This window comes from Talpa occidentalis, unplaced genomic scaffold, assembly GCF_014898055.3.
Source record: "Talpa occidentalis isolate TD23 unplaced genomic scaffold, MPIMG_talOcc4v2.1 talOcc4.14, whole genome shotgun sequence".
NCBI classification, from domain to species: domain Eukaryota; kingdom Metazoa; phylum Chordata; class Mammalia; order Eulipotyphla; family Talpidae; genus Talpa; species Talpa occidentalis.
Genome location: NW_023601433.1, coordinates 64,438,326 through 64,461,765, shown reverse-complemented (window position 1 = coordinate 64,461,765; position 23,440 = coordinate 64,438,326). Strand labels below are relative to the sequence as shown.

The 23,440-nt window shown below is 33.4% G+C and overlaps 1 protein-coding gene across 2 annotated transcripts; it reads left to right on the top strand.

Annotated features, from left to right (window-relative positions):
* The first annotated feature begins 236 nt into the window (after nt 1–236).
* Nucleotides 237–23,075, top strand: TRDMT1 (tRNA aspartic acid methyltransferase 1). 2 transcript variants are annotated; one of them, XM_037510674.1, is made up of 12 exons: nt 237–357; nt 560–791; nt 4,982–5,091; nt 7,139–7,215; nt 9,434–9,505; nt 10,113–10,178; nt 12,162–12,231; nt 13,257–13,340; nt 14,710–15,053; nt 17,006–17,063; nt 18,445–18,574; nt 22,822–23,075. In XM_037510674.1, the coding sequence occupies exons 2-12, from the start codon at nt 728–730 to the stop codon at nt 22,920–22,922; spliced, it is 1,176 nt and encodes a 391-aa protein (XP_037366571.1). In that variant the 5' UTR covers nt 237–357; nt 560–727; the 3' UTR covers nt 22,923–23,075. The 2 variants fall into 2 exon arrangements, with proteins under 2 accessions (XP_037366571.1, XP_037366572.1); XM_037510675.2 differs by lacking the exon at nt 237–357 and having other exon boundaries at nt 612–694.
* The last annotated feature ends 365 nt before the right edge of the window (nt 23,076–23,440 follow it).

Genomic DNA, 23,440 nt, shown 5'->3' with positions numbered 1-23,440 from the left:
TCCCGCTCCGTGGTAATTAGTGGAAGTGAAAAAACTAGCTTTACCGGAAGGCAGGCATCAGATTTCTTAGCTGTTCAGACTTCAAGTCTATGCAGATGGCCTTGCTCCTTTGTCTCCTAGAGCAAGGAGAGGTCGTGTTCCCAGAACATTTTACGATAAGTTCAAAGCATGCTCTTGGGCTCGGCCGCTTGTTGCTGTTTTTTGAACTTGTAACTCTGGACCTTCCTTAGGAAAAAGACTGATTTATCTCCATTACTCCATTGTGGGCACACCAGGCTCTTGGGACAGGTTGAGGCTAATGGAAAGTTGGAACACTTTAGGCTACCAAAGGACAAGAAAACAGCGTGTGGAAAAATAGTGAGTTTTTCTGTATTCTAACTTGTGTTAATTTATTTTGAAGTGAGGACAGATTTCACCCACCTACTGAGCCTGAGGTTTTTTTCCCCCACTCAAACTTCTTAGTACATTTTAGAAGCAAGATGGAGTGTAAATCAGAACAAAGGGTGACTGTTATTCACATGGGAAGCCTTATAGTTTCCAGTCGTTTATACCCCCGCAGACCCCCGCCAGCCCTACAATCCGCGTTGCCCCTCGAAGCTCTGAGTCTCAACCCCAGGAGAAGGCGGAACGGAAGAGCCACGGAACCATAAGCCAGGGAGCTGCGCGGGCGGAAGGAGGAGGAACCGAGCACCAGGTAGGCCTCGCTTCCCGGCGTGGAGGCTTCGAGATGGAGCCCTTACGGGTCCTAGAGCTGTACAGCGGCATTGGAGGCATGCACCAGGCGCTGCGAGGTGAGAGTGAGCAGAAATGCCTCACTATTTATCTGCGCGTTAGTGCAGGCCCCAGTTAGGGCGCCAGAGGGGCGGAGCGGGATGACGCTGGGGGCGGGGATAGTGCAGGCGGGGGACCGAGGGGGGCTCGGTTGTCAAGGAAACCTCCTGAAAGCGCAAACCGGGGCTGGCGACCCGTGGAGACTTTCCTCCTCACCCCTTGAACCCTATACAGAAGGGTGGTGGGGCCCCTCCACGGTCCCATTTTGTTAGTAATGAGCCTCAAGACTAGGCTCTGAAGTCAGACTAAATTGGGATTTAGGGATGGGGGTGAGCCTCCTCCTTAGAGCCTATTCCCAATTCTAAGTGTATTTGTCACCGAGAGGCCTGGGGACTTGGTCCCTTACCCTGTGAGGGCGTCCCGGCGAGGGGGAGGGGAGGTAGCCCCGCTGGGCTTGGCCTAGCCAGTGAGGGATCTTCAAGAGGATAATTCACATTTAAAGAAGTTAGTGAATGCTAAGTGGAAAGCATGGAGGAAAAGCCTGTTAAAAAGTTTTCTCACAGAAAAAACCTGTTAGGAAATTAAAGTTTAGGAAAAGAAGTTAAATTTCCAAGACTGCATAACTAATAAGTGTCAGATCCAGAGTTTGAACACAATTTCTCTTGACTCCATAGACTCTGCTTTTCTCTTTTCTCACTATATATGCCCCCTTCCCACCACCCAGTACTTTTGCTGGTGGTGATTCCAATGATTATAGGTCTGTGCTGTCCTATATGGTGGTCACTAGCCACATGTAGTATGTACATTTAAACTAAGTAAAATTAAAATGAAAAGTTAGTTGCTCAGTTGCACTAGTTGCATTTTAATTTCTCAGTAACTACATGTGGCTAGTGACTGTCATATTGGGCAGCACAAATACATTACATATCTGTCATCACAGGAAGTTCTGTTGAGCTGTGCTTTAATAGAGTTTAGAGCTTTAATTTTAACTACCTATATTTAGAAATAAGCTTTCTTTTTAGAGAACAGCCTGTGTCCCTGGAAGTTGAGGCTGTCTGCATCCTCAGGGCTAAGGGTAATGTGGGGCTTGCTAGGAGAGAGAGGAGACATGGAGGAAACGATGGAGGAGGGAGGCAGGGAGAGAGAGAGAACGAACAAGTTATGTTAGGTACTTCATTATGCCTATACCATTATAAATGGACTTTTCTAGCGTTATTGGAGAGATTTTTTTTTTTAAAAAGATTTATTTATGGGTACAAGAACTGGGGTACAGGGCGAAGGTGTGGGGGAGTGAGAGGATTCATCAGAGACAGAATGGAGAACAGAACAGGTGGATTGACTGAAATACACTGCTGAGGGGAGCCTCAGGTGAGTCAGGAGAGGTCTGCTGACCTCTGATTTTAGATTCAGAATCCTTGCAGGTCTCTTTTTGCTCAGTACTTCCATCCTAATTAAGCTATTAATTTGAATGAAAGCAAATAGACATCTGATGTATTCATCTAATCTTCCATTTCACAACTAGGTGTCAGTGTTAACAAACCTGATGTCTCAGGTATGATTATAATGAGGTAATGCAAGTAACTCACCTATATGAGGCACAGGTTGGAAAATAAATGTTAAAGAAGAAAAAATAAAACTCCTTATTTCAAAATGGCTGGTTAATTCTGTGTTTGCATTTTTAAAATATTGATTATTCCTCTGCTTTCATTAATAATTGTGTATGGCCATGTGGACTTTTTGATTTAATATTTGGAAATAGAGTGTGAATGTGTACTTTTCCACTATCACTAACCAGAGGTTCTTTGCTACAACTTTTCTGCAAAGTATGAACAGAAGAAGGAAAATTATTGCTATTCAAATAACATGTATGTGTGTGTTGTATGTTTTTTGTTTAATAAAAAATATATTTGATAATTACGAATTATACATACTTTGTCAGGTTTGACATTTCTGACATCTCACTTATAAGTCTTGAAATAACTAAATTAGCCTTTTTTTAGTTCAATCCTCATGTAAATGGAGCATGATTCCCTTTATCCTTTTCTTACAGAATCAGTCTGACAACCTTTTAAAATCATTTATCTTGAATTTCTCTTACATTTTATGCCCGTGCTACCTGTTGATAAGTATGCAGTCCAGAATAATACTGAAATGACATGAATAATATCCAGGGTTTTTTAAAACATTAGAGAAAAGTACTGAGAACAAATTCTCCACCTCCATGGAAGGATACTGGTGGAATGTCTTCCCCAAATTCTGTCCCTTCTTTGAGAATCACTATTCTTGGATCATTTAATTGATGACTTTAACATAGGCAAAATTCTGTTGAATTATACTACTTTGGTTTTTTTAGTTAAATATTTTTAAAATCTGTGTATACAGCTTAAAAATTTTTAGAGGCTACAGATAGAGGGTTATAGTAAGAAATTTCAAGACAGCTTGGTTTTGGAGCTTGGTTTTGGAGTCTAAGATTTTTGACAGAATTGACATTCTTGCTTTTTCATGTTGGTATTATTGATAAGTAACTGTTTTCTTAGAAATATATCCATCCAGTTTTTATTAGGTTTTGGAAAGGCAAGTTAGTTTAGTGTCAGTATTATTTTAGCACATCCATTTCTCATGGAAGTAACTTTTTAGGTCATGTCGTGCATTCTAATTTCACATCAATCTAAAATATGTACATCAGTGGGTGCAAACTAATTTAATTGACCTTAAAAATCCATTGTTTCCTGAGTGAATTTTTAGTTCATTAGTTCTTGGATTGCCACATCACTCACTTGGTGGTTGCTTTTTGTTAGTTGTTATGTCTTCCAGGCATGTAAGACAAGAACAAAAATTAATTATTGACTGTGGTACAGATTTAGCATGTCACTGGTTTTTTCAGTCAGCCTGGGAAAAGGGAAAAGTCATATTAACCAGTTCTAGACAATCCCAATTTGCTCCATATATAGTAGAAATGCAAGCTAGTTATACCATGATAATTACAATATATCTTATATAGCAAAACAGCAAAGTAGTTGTGTATGTTAATTAAGTTTATTTAATTCTGATCTTATAATAATTAGTAGTAGCTTAGTCTTTGACCTAAATTATAATAGATTTATAATTTTGTAAAGTCACCTTTATATACTAATTGTTTTTTTGTTTGTTTAAAAGCCTTCTTGATTGATTTTTATTTATGAGAATTTTATTTTATACTAACTCAAGTAACTGGATATTGAACGTAAATTCGATTGGAGGCAGCTCCCTGTGATATTACTAAGTAGTGCTCAGAAGTTCCCTGAGGCCCATATGCAAGGCAGCAGAGTATCAAGGAGATAAGTGTTCTAGCTGAGTGTCTTGAGCCTAGTACACAAAATGGACGTGTGTGCCCTGTTTTGTCTCTGCCTTCATATCTGCAAGGCCTCAGTGCAGGACTATGATTGTTTTCTGAGTGTGGGGGGGCTTCCTCCCTTGTCCCATCTTCCATAGATGGATTTTATTTCCAAGTGCCTGTGGCATGAACTCCAGTGCCTCACATCCTCATTTTCTTTTTCATTTTTTGATGTTTCGGCTACCTACATTAACTATTAACAGCAAATGATTGTTAAAGAAATAGTCTTTTGGAACTGCTGTGTAATTTGCAGTATTTTCTTTCATCATTTTCCAAAGAAGTTTCAATTTTATTTTTAAAACTTCCCCTTTCTCCTCATTTGGGACAGGGTTAACATAACACATATTTGTTTTCGGGAAGACGGGAAGAAGTGTGAAGAAGGTGGTAATTGCAAAGCGTAATGATAACAGCTCTGCTTACATAGTTTAAGTTTATATTTTGACTGCCATGTAAAGACTGGCAAAACTGTCTGAATATGAAATGATTTTGAAAGGATTTTAGCAGCATGACAAGGTCAGTGCCCTCTTAATTATTTCCCTTTTTCTTCTCACATTCTGTCATGGTCTGTCAAAAATTTTAATTTTTTGGTCCATGACCTGCTTACATTTGGACACCAATTGTTCATCTTATTAAAAAGCTTATCTGATACTTAATTGAGTGAATTTTGGGGTATATCAGTTATAACTCAATAAAACTATTATTAAAAAAACAAACAAAAGCTTACCAGAACTTACCTAAAAGCATTCTCAGTGGTATTGAGAAGGAGATTTGTATTAATAGACGAGGTCATGAATAAATACTTGTTAGTTTATATATATAATGTTTTTATCATTACAGAAAGCTGTATACCTGCAAAAGTGGTGGCTGCCATTGATGTAAACACTGTTGCTAATGAAGTATACAAATATAATTTTCCTCACACCCAGTTACTTGCCAAGACAATTGAAGTGAGTAATGACTGTCATTGTTTTAATAAGTATGTAGCAAGATAAATGTGATTGCATAGCCTTATAATATACTGGTTTCTGGTGTTAGGTGGAGAATAAATCATATAAATGAAAAAGTTTAGGGGAAGGGAATTAATATTTTATAGTCTATTAGATTATATCCCCCCCCCCTTAAATTAAAAAAAAAAAAAACTTACAGCTTGAGAGAGAGTTCAGTATTTGGTCTTCAAGAGAACGGATTTAAATAGAATGTACTTGACTTCTTTAGATGCTTGGTTTTGTAATGATGTTTAACTTTCTTTAATAATTTACTTTTAAGCAATAATTGTGATACATATGTAGGAGTGAAAACAAGAAGCAGTCATTGGCTATTACTTATTGAATGCTTTTTATCAATTTAGCCAGCCTGTCAAAGTTGAAGGTACTCAGCAGGAGGGATACTGATAAACTTAATACTGATAAACATTGTTACTCAAAAACTAATATAAAATTGTATTTCTCACCCAATTTATTGTGAATATTTTTTCATATAAGTTTCTCATGAAGTCATAATTTTATATAGGATAAACTGCACCCATTTTATGTCTGGAATTTGAGTTCTGACCAATATTTGCAAGTGTATAATTGTGCTACCACAATCAAGGTGTAGAACATCCATCACCCTAAAATATTCCTGAGTGCCCCATTTTAGTTGCTCTTTGATCTCAACTCAAAGCAACCACTGATCTCCTTTCTGTCATTATATCATTTAAATTTTCCAGTTCTAATACTTTTTTTGAGTGTAACTTTTAAATTTATTTTATTTTTGGAATTCACCCATGTTGTGTATATCAGGAGTTTGCTCTTCTTTAATTTTTTGGTGAATAATTTTCAGTGCAATGCAATATTACATAGTGTAATATGTATATCCACTCATCTAACGTAGACATGACATTTAGATTGTTTCAGTTTTAGATTGCGAAAATGTTGCTATGAAAGTTCACTTATAAGTTTACATGGGCCTTTGGTTTCATTTCTTGTGGATAAATACCTAAGTGCTGGATCATTTGGTCAGTCATCTAACGTAGACATGACATTTAGATTGTTTCAGTTTTAGATTGCGAAAATGTTGCTATGAAATTTCACTTATAAGTTTACATGGGCCTTTGGTTTCATTTCTTATGGATAAATACCTAAGTGCTGGATCATTTGGTCAGTTTCTTTAACTTTCTGAGAAAATGCTGCTTTCCATAGTGTTTGTTCCATTTTACATTCTCACAATCAATGTTAAAGTATTTCAGTTGTTTGGCAAACCCATGAGTTGGTTTTCTACATTTATCTTTTGCTATATAATATGGGAGCAAAATAACACATTTTTCAACCATTTAGGCCAATAGTGACTACTTAAATTAATCTTAGCTGTAATCTTTTGAATTTCTTTGAATATACACAACTGTAAAACAATGTAATAGTTGTGGATATCTAAAAATGACACCTTTCTCCATTTTGTGATTTATTAGCAGAAACATATATATATATGAAAGGCATGGTGACTGGTCTGTCCCTCATTTTTCCTATCTAAAATATGTTATTGATAGCTGTTTAAAAATTTCCTAGATATACTATGCTAAAAATCATTAATTTCCTAGATATATTATATATTAAAATTTCATAGATATACTATGATAAAAATCATTAATTATAAAATAAAGTTCTCCATGTTTAGCTCCAGAAAACAGCAATTTTAGGCTTGAGCATCACAGGAGCTTCAAATGCTTAGGATTCAGGAAACTGTTTCCTGATTTAGGATTCAGTGTTCTATCACTGCTTTGGCTGTCTCTGGGACTTGGAGAAAGGCTCTTAATTTTTCATAGTTTCTGTTTATTGCTCCTCTTCCTCACAAGATTGTTTAAAGTTAGTTTAAGTAAAGTTGATTTGAAAAGTATTAAGTGTTAAAGGAACTATTAAAATTTCTGACATGTTTATTTATAGTTAGCACTTTTCCTTCTTTCCCGTTCTGTCCATGTTTTCATATTCTTTCCCCTCCCCCCCCATGTTCATTTCTTAGGGTATTACACTAGAAGAGTTTGACAGATTATCTTTCAATATGATTTTAATGAGCCCTCCCTGTCAACCATTCACAAGGTATGTATAATAAATATTGCTCTGTTGAGAAAGAGTACTTTTGAAGGACTCATTAAATCAAATCATACTGCAGTTTCAAGCATGGACACTTTGAAGTCCATCAGCTATACTTCCATAGTTTGAAATTTTCATAAATAATTCCTTTTATCTATTCATATTTATAATTCAGTATTAGTCATAAAGGAATTGGCAATTACTGCCAAATGAACAAAGTAATTTGGTCAGTGTTAGATATGTAGAGACTATATAGGACATCTTTTATACTTAAGATTCAGTATTTATTTCTGAGCCAAATTAACTTAAATTATTTAAACTAATGAGCTTTCAGGAATATCTTTCTAACACTGATTAATCAAAATAAATTTCCATAGTAAATATTCATGTCCTAAATTGCATGGCTGTAAAATTTACAAGTCAATCAAGAATGAATTTGAATTTTACATTTCTGAAAATCATATGAACATTCATTCTGACTTTTATATTTATGTTGTATCTTTTTTTAATTTAGTATTTATTTTGTGTTTCAGGAAATTATATCTTAGATGAAATTTCTACTAATCTATCTTTATTAGTTATTTTAATAATAATTAAAATTTTAAAAATAATAACAGCAGTAATAATCCTCCAAGAATCTTACATGGAACATGTGATTTAACTTACAAATTTTTGAAATAGACATTGCTGTTACCATTTTATAAGTGAGAAGTTAAGGCATAGAAAAGTAACTTTCCCAAAGCCATATAATTAGAATGTGTCAGAGTCAGGGTTTATCAATTACTTTACATATTCCTGTTTATATAATATGATTTTAATGAGCTATCACATATAATAAGGTTTTCATTTAAATGACTATTATCATGGTTAATTTCCATTTTAATTTTGGCTTAACTAGCTCTTTAGGAAATTAATTTCTGAAGGATTTTTTATGTACCTATAAACCTGACATTGCCTTGATGCTATCATTCTCATCCTTAAGGAGCTTCGATAAGAGTTCTAATAAGAATGAGTGGCAAATAATTATCTTATAATATGAGATAACCTATACAATAAACGAATGATGATGGTGCCATGAGAGCACAGAGGAGAAAAAGAATTGTTATATACCAGGACAGGGGATTTTCTTTTAGAGGTGATATCTGAGCTGTGTCTGAAAGCATACTGGGAAGGTATTGGAAAATGTGGAGGACATTCCATGTATAGATGACTCTAAGCAGATGCAAGCATATGACATATTTAACCTGCAGTAAGAAGTACAGAACAGAATGCAGCCCCAGCATGGTGAAACCTCGTATGTAATAACTGTCATGGGCCCCCTTTATCTTCCCTACTACCTCCCCCACTCTATGTTAGCCCAGTAATCACACAGGCAACAGCCCAACATAGCCTATGGTAACAGTCATGATTTTGTGGTAACATCATATTTGTAATGCTGAGAGGAAAGGGATAAAATGGAAAGAACTGAAGATTTCTGGGGAGTCTAAGTTGACTCTAATCTCCCATCTGAGCCTCTGTCCACTGATGATTTTGGTCCTGCTATCATGTATGAGAAGAGTTCAGACTGTGAAGCTAATACATAGCAAGATCTTATTCCCTGTTCCTCTGTTTCTACTACTCATGCTCAATCCACGTCTTTCTTTCTGTTCGATCCTTGATCATATTGAATCTTACTTGTAAAATCTGATTGTTACATTACCAGTTTTGACCTTAAGTTTAAGTCTCTTAAGGTCAAAATTGGACAAAATTGTTGCAATTTTATCTACTACTTTGATTTGTTTGGATATTGATTAGTCATCAGTACCATCATCTGTTATGTTGCCACCCTATAAAACCAACTCATTCATCTGAACTTTTGTTGGCTTATCTGGGATAGAGCAAAAGCTGTGTGTGTGCGTGCATGTGTGTGTTTCCTATATCAAGTCATTTTAAGAGAGAGTAATTGAATTTAATTTTCATTGACTTTTTGTTCTTTGCTATATGTAAGTCACTTAACATACTGTTCTGTAAAAATAAATTTTAAGTGTATTTATTAATAGGCAAGGCTTTTTATATTTTTAATTAAATCAATGAATGCATTTGTTCTTCATAGCAACAACTATGATTGTTTATTTTGTAAGGACCAACTAATTTTAATTCTCTCAGTATTTACTTTTTAAAATTAATTTGATATCTTCTTATAAGATTCTTGGTAAATGTATTTGTGCTTTTTTTTCCCTTTTAGAATTGGCCTGCAAGGTGATGTGACAGATCCAAGGACAAAGAGCTTCTTATATATTCTAGATATTCTCCCAAGGTAAAAACCTCATTTCTTTTAAAAAATTACGTTAAATTTAAAAACTTTGCAACTAGAAGAATGTGATGTTTGTTATTTAATAGAGTTTGATGCTGCCTTCAGATACCGTGCACATCATTTATCTTTTTCTGTCATGACTAGCAATAACTGCAAATGTTTGCCATTTTCAGGGTTGCTGCTACAGTGAGTAACAGAAAATTACAGCCTAATAACTAAATTCTCAAGCCTCTGTTCATTGTATTAATGCAAGTGATGCTAATATTGATATAAGTGAATGATCTTGCCTATGACCTGAAAATTTGTGCTTACCCTGGAAACTGCCATTCTCTGGACATGACAGCTCTTTGAGTTGTGCAGTTCAGAGTTCTCTGTGTGAACCCAAGTTTTGAGATAAACTTCAATGGAAACTAACATTTCAAATGTTAACTTTATCAAGTATGCCATTTGTATGGGAGGAAATGAATAAAATGAGTTGTTTTCATCTCATAAAATTCTATTAAAAAGAGAGTTAAGAAAATGACTTACTTCATAACTCCCACAAGTAAAGTTTTTTTGTATTTTAGTGATGAAATATTTGGATTGCCATTTGTTTATTTATTTTTTTTAGGTTACAAAAATTACCAAAGTATATTCTTTTAGAAAATGTTAAAGGTTTTGAAGTATCTTCTACAAGGTAAGAAATGCATTTGTCACATGTTCATCTTAGACGTGGTCTATTTTATAGCGGGATACAATAATCCTAAAAATAAACATGTACGTTCTGACGTTATACATCGGTTGTGTATTTTGTTCATTAGAACTGATTCTTACTAGTTAATAATATAAATTATCACAAAGTTAGGCTTAACTGATTCTCTCCCATTTTGATGTTTGAAGTTGTCCAGAATTCTTATCTTAATGAGAATGGTATTTCTCAATTTTAGCTGCTTCTGTTGTTTCCTGTATCTTTAGAAATAGTGCTTTTGTTAACCTTTAAAAAAAAAAAAAACCTGAAATTTAAAACACTAATTCATCTTCATAGTGATTTTATTATGAAAATTGTCAAACATAAACAAAAACTGAAAAAATTATATAGTGAATACCCGGAAAATCAGTTCCTAAATTTTACATGATCATTTTGCTACATTTGTGGTAACATCCCTTTCCATCTATACATTCATATAATCACCTATCACTGTAGCTTGTTTTATTAATAAATTTTCAAAGTAAGTAATAGAAACACTGTAAAAGGGAAGTGTTTGAATAACTCATAACACTAGGCTTTAAAATATTTATTTATTTAAAAGATGGTCTTCAAAACTACACGAACTATAGTTTATGAAGACTTTTACTACCATTCACAAATTCTATCAGCAAGTAACCTTGAATAAATTTAACCTTTCATTTACTCCAAACACTCATGCTAAAATTAATGTAAATTAAAACATGTGTTTAATAAAAGTTAAACTTATACTTGACTGTCATAGGAAAAAAAAAGAAATAGTTATGTGTTCAGTAAGAGTTGGTCATGGTAGCAGGTGTTTTCTATCCTACAGTTAGATGGAAGAAGCAAGCGATGTGTGAGGGCCCTTTCTCCGTTTGCCAAACGGAGAGCAAACATCCATCCACGTTCTTTTTTTTTTTAAATAGAGGCATGTTTTTTTTTTTTTTTTTTAAAGAGGCACGTATTTTATTTATTTATTTATTTGTTTGTTAGTTTATACATGCACTGGGTACAGTCAGAAGTGCGGGAGGGTGAGAGAATTCACCAGAGCCAGAGCGGGGAGCAGAGCAGGCAGAAGGACCGAAGTACACTGCTGAGGGGAGCAGCGGGCGGCAGGAGAGGTCTGCGCGCCATGTGGGACCCTCCTCCGGTGGCCGGGGAGCAGCCGGGGATTGAACCAGCGCCGTGGAGGTCGCGGGGAGCTTCGCAACCCAGCGCTCAACCGCTGCGCCACCAGGGAGGCCCCTAGAGGCATGTTTTTATTTATTTATTTTATTTGTTTGTTTGTTTTGTTTATACATGCACTGGGTACAGTCAGAAGCACGGGAGGGTGAGAGAATTCACCAGAGCCAGAGCAGGGAGCAGAGCAGGCAGAAGGACCGAAGTACACTGCTGAGGGGAGCAGCGGGCGGCAGGAGAGGTCTGCGCGCCATGTGGGACCCTCCTCCAGTGGCTGGGGAGCAGCTGGGGATCGAACCGGCGCCGCCGAGGCCGCGGGCAGCTTCGCAACCCAGTGCTCAACCGCTGCGCCACCGGGGAGGCCCCATCCACGTTCTTGACTGAGCTGCTCTCTACAGTGTTTTCCCGTCTGATTTGCTGCAGATTTTGTTTCAGTTCCCTCAGTAAATTTATCATTAGTAGATTGGCAATTTTAACTCCACCAGTTTGGATTGGATTAAGTTTTGTTTATAATAGAAAGTTATTTCTGTACATAGAGAGTTATAATACCGTTCTATACATAGAGAGTTATAATAGAGTTAGAGAGTTATAATAGTTATCTTTTTTTTTTTTTTTTTGAGAAGTACTTGACTGACTAGAGTTCTAGGATCATTCTCTTTCTAACAAATTTGAGTGGAGTTAGAATGAAGCTTTACGTACGGTATTTTATGTAAGAACTGCATTTCTAACTATAGGGGAAATTTTTTCTTTTTCCTTTTCTTTTTGTCTTTTCAGAGACCTCTTAGTGCAAACAATAGAAAATTGCGGCTTTCAGTACCAAGAATTTCTATTGTCTCCAACCTCCGTAGGTACCACACTGAAAAACTCTTATATAAATTTTCCCAAAGGTAATTAGATTCAATGAAAAGAATGGATCTGTTTTGGATCATATTAGTGGTAAATGCTGAAATGAGTTCAGACATGAGTCTTAATTTCTAAACAATGTAATACAGGCACTTAGACCTACTAATATATTTTTATGAAATAAATGTGTATGTATGTGTATAGATATATAACATCTGTCTATCTTAAAACTCACAATGAATGTATTTTTCTTTCCACATAGAAAATTAAGGGTAGTATGTTTTGAAGATATGTGACATTTGGTATTTATATACTGGGTGTGTGGTATATGCTTGACAATAATTCAAAATAGAAAAAAAATGAACAGATAATTTTCTAATTGCTTTTTTTGAGTCAAATTATTAAAATACAAGCATTTCTTCTATTTGTGTGGGTAAGACATTTAAGTGGTTATGATATTTGATATGATATTTGGTAAACATTTGATATTACTATTATCACTATTTCATCTTTTGTCATAGTTCTTACTAGAAGAACAAATGTCATTGCCCATTTCATAAGTAAGTTATATAAGCTATGGAAATTGGCAATATACCTGATGTTTTTAAGTTTATTTCAAATTTATAGCCTTTTTACTTTTAAAATTTAGTAAATCCTCCTTTTTAAAAAATAAAATGATGTAATAAATATCCAAGAATTTCTATATTTAAATTTCACTTTTTATGGCTACTATATTATCAATAACAAATATAAAAATATTCTTACATAACGTCTTACCTGGAGAATATAAAATGAAGTGACTTGTACATATGATTCATAAGAGTCATTGTTTTTTTCCAAGTAAATGTACAAAGCAGCAGTTTCAGAGATTTAAGAATGTGTCATAAAGAAGTCTTCTCAATCAATCAAAGACTTTTCTTTGGCAGTAGCCAAATATATATCTGAGTGAATTTTTTTCACTACCTTCTAACAGTTGATATAGAGTTCTTTAATTTCCTTTAGTTAACTGCTCTGCTTTATTTACAGCTTGGCATTCCAAATTCAAGACTACGCTATTTCCTTATCGCAAAGCTTCAGCCAGAGCCATTCTCTTTTCAAGTCCCTGGGCAGGTGGTGTTATTATTATTATTATTGTTAGATTATTGTTGTTGTTTTTTATTATATTGTAAATATATTCAGTTTGTTAATTTATTTTCAAGAACAACCTTGTGGGGATTAATATGTGTGCTATATAGTCTGTAATATAGACCATTGCCAATGTCTATGGCCAAGGTTGTTTTTCTCTTCTGTTGCCACCGTCATAAATCAAAAACTTTTCTTTCATCATTAGAAGAAAAGTAAGTTAAAAGTAAAATAAAAATTATTGCTACTATGCTTTTTTTCCTCAGTAATTTACTTTCTTGACTATTTTACATGTATTACTTTCCCTTATGTAGAAGTCATTGACTATTTTTGATAAAATTCAATATACTAATTTTAAAAATAGTGCAAGAGTATGTTAGTACATTGGTTACTTTTTGTTTCATGTTAATCCTATTGACCCTTAATTGATTAAAATACAGTAGTGATTAATAAAAAAAAAATTGGTTTGGATTAGTTCAGTGGAGCTCACAGGTAAGAACTCAAAAGTATGTTCTACTAATAGGGGATCAATAATGTGATTTGAATCTCCTATAATACAATACCAATATTATATAATATCTAATTATACAATACCAATAGTTATCCTTTCCATGTAGGCAATTCAAAAAACAGTTTATAAAAAATACTAAGAAACAGTTCATTATGAATTCCTGGAATTGTCTTTCTTTTATACAATAGAACTTTATTTAACACATGGTTACTTTTCAGCAACATTTTTTTCCTAGGAGACTCAACAGTAGCAATAACCTTGCAGTATGAAAAGTGCTTTTCTTTTTTTAATTACTAGATTTTTTTAGGTCTCTGAAATAGTGGGCTTTTATTCAAAACACATTTTCTGGAAATATTAATGGTGCTTTCAAAACTTCTTTTCCAAATATGATGCTTTATCTGTATTCAACATGCTTCCTATTACTTTGTTGACTCGTGTTTTTTTTAAATTTATTTTTTTAATAATTTTTTTTTACTTTTTACATCATTGTTCATTTTTAAATAATATTTGCTTCCCCTCACCCCCTCAGGTGTAGTCCCCATAGAATTTCCTTCACCAATGCACTGGTGCACCCTCACCTCAGTCCCCTGTGCTCCTCCCTCCCTCTCTGAAAAACAAAAAGCGGTAACTCCATGAAATAAATAGTAGCATGATGTCATTCTAGCTATGTGATTAAAAACTTGTAACAACTTGTGTAAATACAAGTAAACCATGTTTCTTTGCTTTTAAATACCTCTGTAAATGCTAAAGAATATTTTTGCATGATGTTTACTGGAATTTATACATTAAGTTGTCTTTTATTTTTATTGAAGCTTTTGACAATTTGTGTATTTCTATTAATTTCAGATATTAATGGAGTTCCCCGAAATTCACTTTGAAGTCCTGCAAAAACATGCAATAGATCCAGAAAAGAAACTTGAAGAAAAGATAATCGAACCACATAATTGCTTTGATAATAGCACGCAATATTCTCAAAAAGAGACTGTTCTTTTTAAGCTTGAAACTGCAAAAGAAATTGACAGAAAACATCAACAGGATAGCGATCTCTCTGTGCAAATGTTAAAAGACTTTCTTGAAGATGATATTGACATGAAGCAGTACTTTTTACCACCAGAGTCACTGTTGCGATATTCTCTTTTGTTAGATATTGTTAAGCCTACTTGCCGAAGGTCCACCTGCTTCACAAAAGGGTAGGTATTAAAGAGACTCTATTTGTGGTATGTCCAGAATTAAACAGGATTTCATGGCTTTTGGTTCTTTCAGAAACATTAGTATTTTATAAAATAATGGAATGATTTTTTTCTTGTCCTTAATTGCCTGCTTCTTGGTCTAGTAGAATCCTTGAGTAAAATTCCTCTTGGCAAAACATGTGCACAATCCATAAAAGTGCTTATAAAAGACAGTGCCATTTGTTTGATGACCTTCATGGGAGTTTATTATCTGTGGTAGAAACATGTTTTCTATAGATGGTGAATTGCTGATTTTTAGCACCTTTCATTTTATGGCACATCAGACCTCCAACATTTATGTCTATTCTCATGATCACTGTCTAAGAAGAAATTAAATTTTAAGATAAACAAAATGGAATCATCTGGGGTATGTTAAAACATACTTAAAATTTATTCAGTTTTTTAAATAAGTAAATATTCTCATGGTTCAAAATTCTAAAAGTACTAATATTGTAGACTCTTTTCCACTTCCGTCTCTTGACTGTTCAACTGTTTCATCTTCCAGATTATTGGGTGTGAGGCTATACCTAACTATACATGTGTATTTTTATCCCCTAAACTAGATAATAGCACACTATATACATTATCCTTGCCCCCTTTTATAATTGCACAATATATATTGGGTATTATTACATGTGAATATATATATAGAACTTTTCTATTCTGTTATAGATATATGAATTTATTTTATTGATTACCTTTAGGGGGCTTTAATGTATTTCTGAAATGTTATTATCAATTTGATTAAACCTAGGAAAAAGGGGGAAATTAGATATTTCCAGAAAATTATATAAAAGATATTTATCTCCGCTTTGTTAATGCCACTGAACCTTATTTGATAGGTAGTTGTATGATGTGAAAGTTAAGACTTCTCTTTTTCCATACTAGATAGTTATCTGTTCAAAATGCAGTGTTTTTTTATATAGACACACCAGGCTCATTCTGATTTTCTCATATTCTGCCCTTGAAATTCCAAGGAAGTGAGTTTATTGTTTTCCATTACCTTAAAAGACTACAGTCAGCTGTTTTCTATTTCCTAGTGTGGTAGGTTTCTCATAAAACAAGACTTACCAATTTTGTAATAAAATAACCCAGAAATTCTTTTGAAATTATAAAGATGGTATTAAGGAAACACTGTGAAAGTCTATTTTAGTGTAGTTAATGTAGACATAAACACATTTTTAATCATTTTATGTGTGTGTGATATGAGAAAACAACTTGAAAAACATTTTCCATAGTGACTTTTTCTAATTTATATCTTAAATTGATAAGTTAGGGAAAAATAATAATGATATGTTGAACATCCATATTGGTAATGATCTTAGGGAAAGAAATATGAATACATTGCATTTCTGTAGTATTTTATGCATTTCATGCAATTACTTATACAGTGGTTTGATTGTTATATGAAAAAGTAAAGGTATACTGTATTACAGTAAGAAGCAGATAAGTTTGGTAGATCCGTATTTGTTATGGTACTGGAGAGTAGGGTTTTGGGGTCATCAGAAGAAATGATGGTTTAGGCAAATTAACAGCAATTTATTTTCATGTACATTACATATGGTTTAATATAGCAGGGGTGCCAATATTGGATAGTATTTGTAAATAAAGTCATAACAAGTGTAAGCTTCATACTGATGAACATTAAAACTGATAGTATGGAGAAATGACAGTAATACATAAAGTAAAATGGTATTTACACAACTTAAATGATGCCCAGTTTAGTGCCTGGGAAGTTTACATAGAATGATCTTTATCTTTTACTTAGTAATTATTCAATTATAAAACATATTTATGTGATATTCAGAATATTTCAGAATGATGGAAATTTATTACTCTTTAAAGAAATATATAAGAAAGTTACCATTAACAAATACATTAGGTACTGCATAATATTTATGTTAATTTTTCAGTTATGGAAGGTACATAGAAGGAACAGGATCTGTGTTGCAAACTACAGAGGATGTACAGGTACTATATGTAGTTTAGAACTAAAATACTTGAAAATTATTTTCAGTGAAATTATATTTAATAGCTAAAATTTGAGAACATTAAAATTATTGTACATACTCATTAGTATATTCATATGTGTAATAATTTTTTATAATAAATCTTTTCTTTTTGTTACTGGAGATGCAGTTGTGTACATAGAATGTTAAATGTTTTTGCTTTCCCTTATTCTTGTCTTTGTAACTCCTTTGCTTCCATAAAGGGTAAAATGATATATAGCATGTAGTAGTTAATGTTCTCAAAAATTATGCACAAACATTAATGTTGGAACATTCCTTTGGAGCACATGATTTGGGAAAAATTATATTTTAGCAAGATTCTTAATATTTCAATTATAAATTCTTTGTGGCTAGAATACTTTGTAAGGTATACTTATACTCCCCAAGACATTATTATTATTATTATTATTTATGGTTTTCGTGTGTGTGTGTGTGTGTGTGTGTGTATATGCACACATTACTTAATATGCCTAATGGATAATATGGAAAATAGCTGTGACATGCAATTTTATTTTTCATGGAAATATGTGCGTGTATATATACACACATGTATATCTGTATACATGTGTGTATATATTTATATATATCAGTGGCATTGTTGCATGCATAGTGTGCTGATTGTGGACACTGTGACTAACCAGGTAGTTTGATGTTTGTAAGTAGGAAGTGACTGCCATAGATTAGTGTATGGTGGCGCATTTAATAAGGCTGAGATTACAAAAAAATTATAAACTCTTCATGATGGAATGGTTGAATACAAACTTGATATAAGTTTGAAATATTTTTTATTAGTTTTGAAGTGAAATCACATTATCTCCTTTTATACTTATCTAAACTCTGACTATTAATAAAATTCACTCATAGTAAAAATTCTCTCAGTGGTAAATTTACTACCTATGTTTTATTGTTTTAAGAAAATACCTTAGTATGATGAACCTGTTATTGAACAGTAGATATTTTAGTGATTACTTGTTAGCACGGTAAATAGACTTTATGGGCTGACCAAGTTTGGTTTTTGTTTTGTGTGTTTTTCTATTGTGTTTTTTGTGTTTTTCTATTGTCATTTATTGTTTATATTCATATGATTTAATTTTTGAGTCATTAAAAGTGACAGTTACACTGAAAATGCCTTGATCTGCTCATAATAAAACTGTTGTTTATTTTCATAGTTTGCGTGCTGTTAATGGGCCTGTTACGCATTTTATTGCACATTTTCCCGTGTGTTTTGCTACCATGTGTTACAGTAGACTATTATGTCCATCATTTTAAACTGTCTAACAATTAGTGGTTTTAACAAATCTACTGGCACTCCTTTATCAGTTATCTTGGATGTTTTCTTACAGATTGAGACTATCTACAAATCCCTTACCAATTTGTCAGAAGAAGAAAAGATAGCAAAATTGTTACTGCTTAAACTTCGATATTTCACTCCTAAAGAAATAGCAAATCTTCTTGGATTTCCTCCAGAGTTTGGTATGTGATATACATGCAGACCTCAGCTTTCATTTTATAAAGGTCCCCGAATTCATAGGGATTCCTGTGTTTTATGAACAAACCCTTGCCCAGACTGATGGGTATAAGAAATCTTCCTTTCCTGATTGTGCCATTTGGCATTTTCCTTCCTTTCTCTTCCTCATTCATTGGTTACTTGCTTCAGTCCATTCCTTCAGACTCGACTCTCCCTCTCTTTATTTCAGTAATGGTCTGAGTGGTTTGTAGGGGGAGAAGGGCCAAATCTGCAAATCTTCATCTTTCCTCAGAGCTGGTTGTTAATAGCACTTTTTTCTCCTACTTACTTTCTTGCTTCAGAGGTCCTGCTGCCATAACCCCTCACTGGATCTTCTGAAAGAATGATTAGCATTATCTTTTTTAAAACAAATTCAAAGGCAGTTGAGGAATTTTTCATTTTTTTGTGGGACTATATTTGTGTTTGTGCTGCTCAAAGAAACATTTTATTAATTCTGTGTCATTGTCTTCACTAGAACGTTTAAGTGGAGAAAAGAGAAAATGGCAAAGTGGGTGGTAGAAGGGTGATGAATTAATAGATAAGGTTTTAGAGCACTTCCCTTTTGTATTCTGAGAACAAACTGCCAAATGTAATTTGACTATCCTCTTGGTAAATGATTCTCTGAGTGTAGTCACAGCAACTAGGTTTGTTTTGTACTCTGCCTTTTTCTTAGTGATCTCATTCACTCCTAGATATCCTGGGAGCATGATTTAAGAAAAACACAAACTTTCCTTGTCTTAGTTTGTGTCATAAAGTGAGTGACAAAATCATAAAACAAATAAAAAGCTGAGAATTGGACTCAAGAGTATAATTCCCAGTCTGCTTTCCTAGTTACTGTTATTTTCTCTTTTTTAGAATGAGTAATCAGAGGTATTTTCTATGTAATGAAGAGAGAAAAGAGATGGCCTCTTTAATAAAAATTTATTTCTGAATATTGCTCATGTGCTTGTTTTTCAAGGAGTAGTGGTCGCTTTGGTAATACCGAAACAGTATGAACCTCATGGTTGGACTATCCTAGCTCTACCCTAACTACCCTCTACCTTACTTTATGGATTTGTAAAATGATATTTATAGCCCAGGCTTGTTACGTATGTTAGCATATGTAAAATGTTTACATAACAACTGACATGTCAGCTGTTTTTTTTATGGTGGACATTTACATTTATTTGCTTTTACAATCTTGACCTCATAAATATTTTTCCTTATTTTTAAATTTTAGGAGACAAGTAGGATTTTTCAAAGCTCTATGAAAATATGTGTATAATATGCTTAAGAAAGCCCTTTTAATTGCTTAGCTTTTTTTAAGCATATATTTTGTTATAAAATCAAGCAAGCATGCCTCTGTTATTATTGAGTAGCACTCTGACAGAACTGTCCTTCACATGTGTTCCTATTGACTCTGGATACAAAATGGGCATTATTTGGTTGGTTTTTAAACTGGCAGTGATGGATTTGCATTGATCTTGCCATATACGTTTTGTCTGGTTCTCTTTGTGACTAAAGACATGCAATCACATGTGAGATAGCAGGCTTTGGAAGAGGGAAATTCTTATTGAATGTAAGCTGCTATCTTGGCCTCATTAATTCTGTTTCTGAGAATCATTTTTATTGTACCTATGTTTTTTTATTGAGGTTTTTTTTTTTTATTGAGGTAATATTAGTCTATAAAACTGTACGGTTTTCAGGTGAACAGTTTCTTACCTCATTAACGATATCATACCATGTCCTCCACCAATTGTCTGGTCATTATCCCAACCCCTTCTGTCCATTCCCTCTCCATCTCCTTCTACTCTGGTAATCATCATTCTATTATCTGTTTTAGTTTTTCTTTTTTTTTTCTCTTTGTAGTCCGCAGTGTATGAAACCATAAAGTGTCTTTCTGTTTCTAACTTTGTTCATTTAGCACAATCCCCTGGAAGTCCAGTCATGTTGTTGCAAATGACCAGATTTCATCTTTTTTTTAATGGCTGAGTATTAGTCCACTGTGTGTGTGCTGTGTGTGCGTGCGTGCATGCGTGTGTGTGCACGCTCATGTGCATATATACCCAACGGCTTCTTTATCCACTTGTCCATTGTTGGGTACTTGTCCATTGTTGGGTTGTTTCCATATCTTGGCAATTGTGAATAGTGTTGCTGTGAACATAGTGTACATATATATTTTCAAATTGGTATTTTGTGTTCTTTGAGTCAATACTTGGAAGTGGGATTACTGGATCATATGGTAGTTCCATTTTTAAATTTTTGAAGAACCCCAATACCGCTTTCCATAATGACTGCACAAATTTTTACATTCCCACCAGTAGTACATGAGGGCTCCTTTATTTTTTTGCACATCCTCACTGGCACCTGCTCATTCTAAAAAGTAACCTAACATAAAAAGTCATTTTCTGTAAACCAGATTAGATTTTAATATCTATATATAAAATACATATTATTTTTTATAAATTCTTTGTTTTTCAAACCTTTCTTCCCCTCTGATGTAATCTTAATATTGCAAAAGATCATCCCTGGCATACTCTTAATATCTATTTGTAGATATATTTGTACTTCTGGCTACTTTGAATGAAATAATTTTTGCGATGAGATGACTAATGTGTTTGGCTAAGACATGTTATCTTTACAACAGCAATTTCATGATTATTGTCAATTGCAAATAAACTTTTATTGTGATAATATTATTTTAAAGCAGTAAGTTTAATGCCAAATGTAGATAAAGAAACTTTAATCATAATCAACTCTAAATTCTGGTCCATACAAATGTATGAAATTATGCTATTCTTAATGCTCTATAAGTTTTTCCTTTATTTTATTATCTAATTTGTTTGTCCCTTATTCAGTTGATATGCCAAAGGATACTGAATATGAAATTCTTTGTATCGAACATAATAGTGTGCATTCTTAAGCATGGACAGTCCTTATGATGATAATTTCAAAGCTTTGTTCCAGCAAATAATAGACTCTGAGGGCCATTTTCCTTTGAAAAAGAATGTAACAAGTAGAAGTCCAATATGGCAAAGTCAATTTATGAAAATAAGCAGAATATAAAAAGCAACTATAAGGGACTTGTATCCAGAATTTATAAAGAACTCTTACAGCTCAGTGACAAAAGGAAAAATAATTCAGTTTAATGATGGGTAAAGAATTCGAATAGATATTTCTAGAAAGAATATAAAAAAATGGCCAGTAAGTACCTGAGAGGATGTTGAATGTTCTTAGTTACTCGAAAAATGTAAAACAAAGCCACAATTAAGGTACCATTTCATAAAATGACACATAGTAGCGGCATTGGCAAAGATGTGAGCAGATAAAATCCCTTGTACAATGCTGATGGAGTATAAAATGGTCCACCCCTTTGGGAAATAGTCTGGCAGTTCCTCTACTATTGGACTTAGACTTACCCTATGACCCAGAAGAACTGAAAACATGTCTACACAAAAACTTGTACATAAGATTCATAACAGCATCATTCATGATAATAAAAAAATAAAAACAACCCAACTGTATGTCAGTGGGTAAATGGATAAACAAGTCTGGTATATCCACGCAATAGAATATTATGCAGTCGTAGAAAGAAAAGAAGTATTGCTTTGTATCATTCATGAGCCTTGAAAACATTATGCTCAGTGAAACAAACCAGAAGCAAATGACAACATATATGTGGTTCCATTTATATTACATGTTCAGAATAGCCATATCCATAGAAACAGGAAGTAGATTAGTGGTTGGGAGGCAGGGAAGGAGAATGGGAATGACTGGTAATAGATAGTAGCTTTCTTTTCAAGGTGATGAAAATGTTTTAGAATTAGATAATGGAGATGTATACAAAACTCTGACTGTGTACTAACATCTACCAAACTATACACTTTTTAAATAAGGTGAATTTCACAAAATGTGAATTTTTGTCTCCATAAAGCTGTTATTAAATCATGTGAAATCATGGTAACCACTGCTTTTCCTAACATTCACTAATACGCAGATTTTAATGAGGTCTATGCATGTTGTGTTAGTATACTATCATGATATTATGTAATGTATTGTCTTGTGTAGGCAATGTAATATTATATAATATTTTTGATTCTTCCCTTAAGAGACCCTAGGGACTTATTAATGTAAATGACTGGTGTACTCTTCCTAAGAATGCAATCTTTATCTCTGGAAACTAATATTACAAATGATTATATAATATTATAAATTGTTTTCTCTTTTCTTCTAGGATTTCCTGAGAATATAGCTGTGAAACAGTGCTATCGTCTACTTGGAAATAGTCTCAATGTGCTTGTAGTAGCGAAACTAATAAAAATTCTATGTGAATAAGTTTGAAATAATTCTGAAAGATGGTCATGGCAATTCCTTCATGTCTGGGTAATAATTGTGAAATTCTGTTTTGAATTTTGATGAAGTCCAACTACATTTTAATTTCTCTTTAACAAGAAATTTGGAATTTTTTACAAAAATAACAATTTGTTTTCTTTAATTTATATTACTGTATTTTTAAAGTAGAAATAAATGTCACAACAGTCATATGAACCCAAGAAATTGTTCACTTTTGCATGTTAAAGAAGTTCTTATGAATTCTGTCATTTAACTTTTTTATTCTAAAATGATTCTAATTTAACCTGTTTCAAATGTTGAATATTTTACTTAATTCCAATTATTGTTCACTTTATACAAGTCTGAAAAATATGTCAAAAAGTCATCCTAACTTCATTACCTCTCCATCAGGAAGCCATAGAAAATGTAACTGTGTTATCTTACTACCTTTTCTTCTATCTCCACCTAAAATATAAACTCATTCTCTCTTTTTCATTTGTACATACTTCCCTCTAGTTATT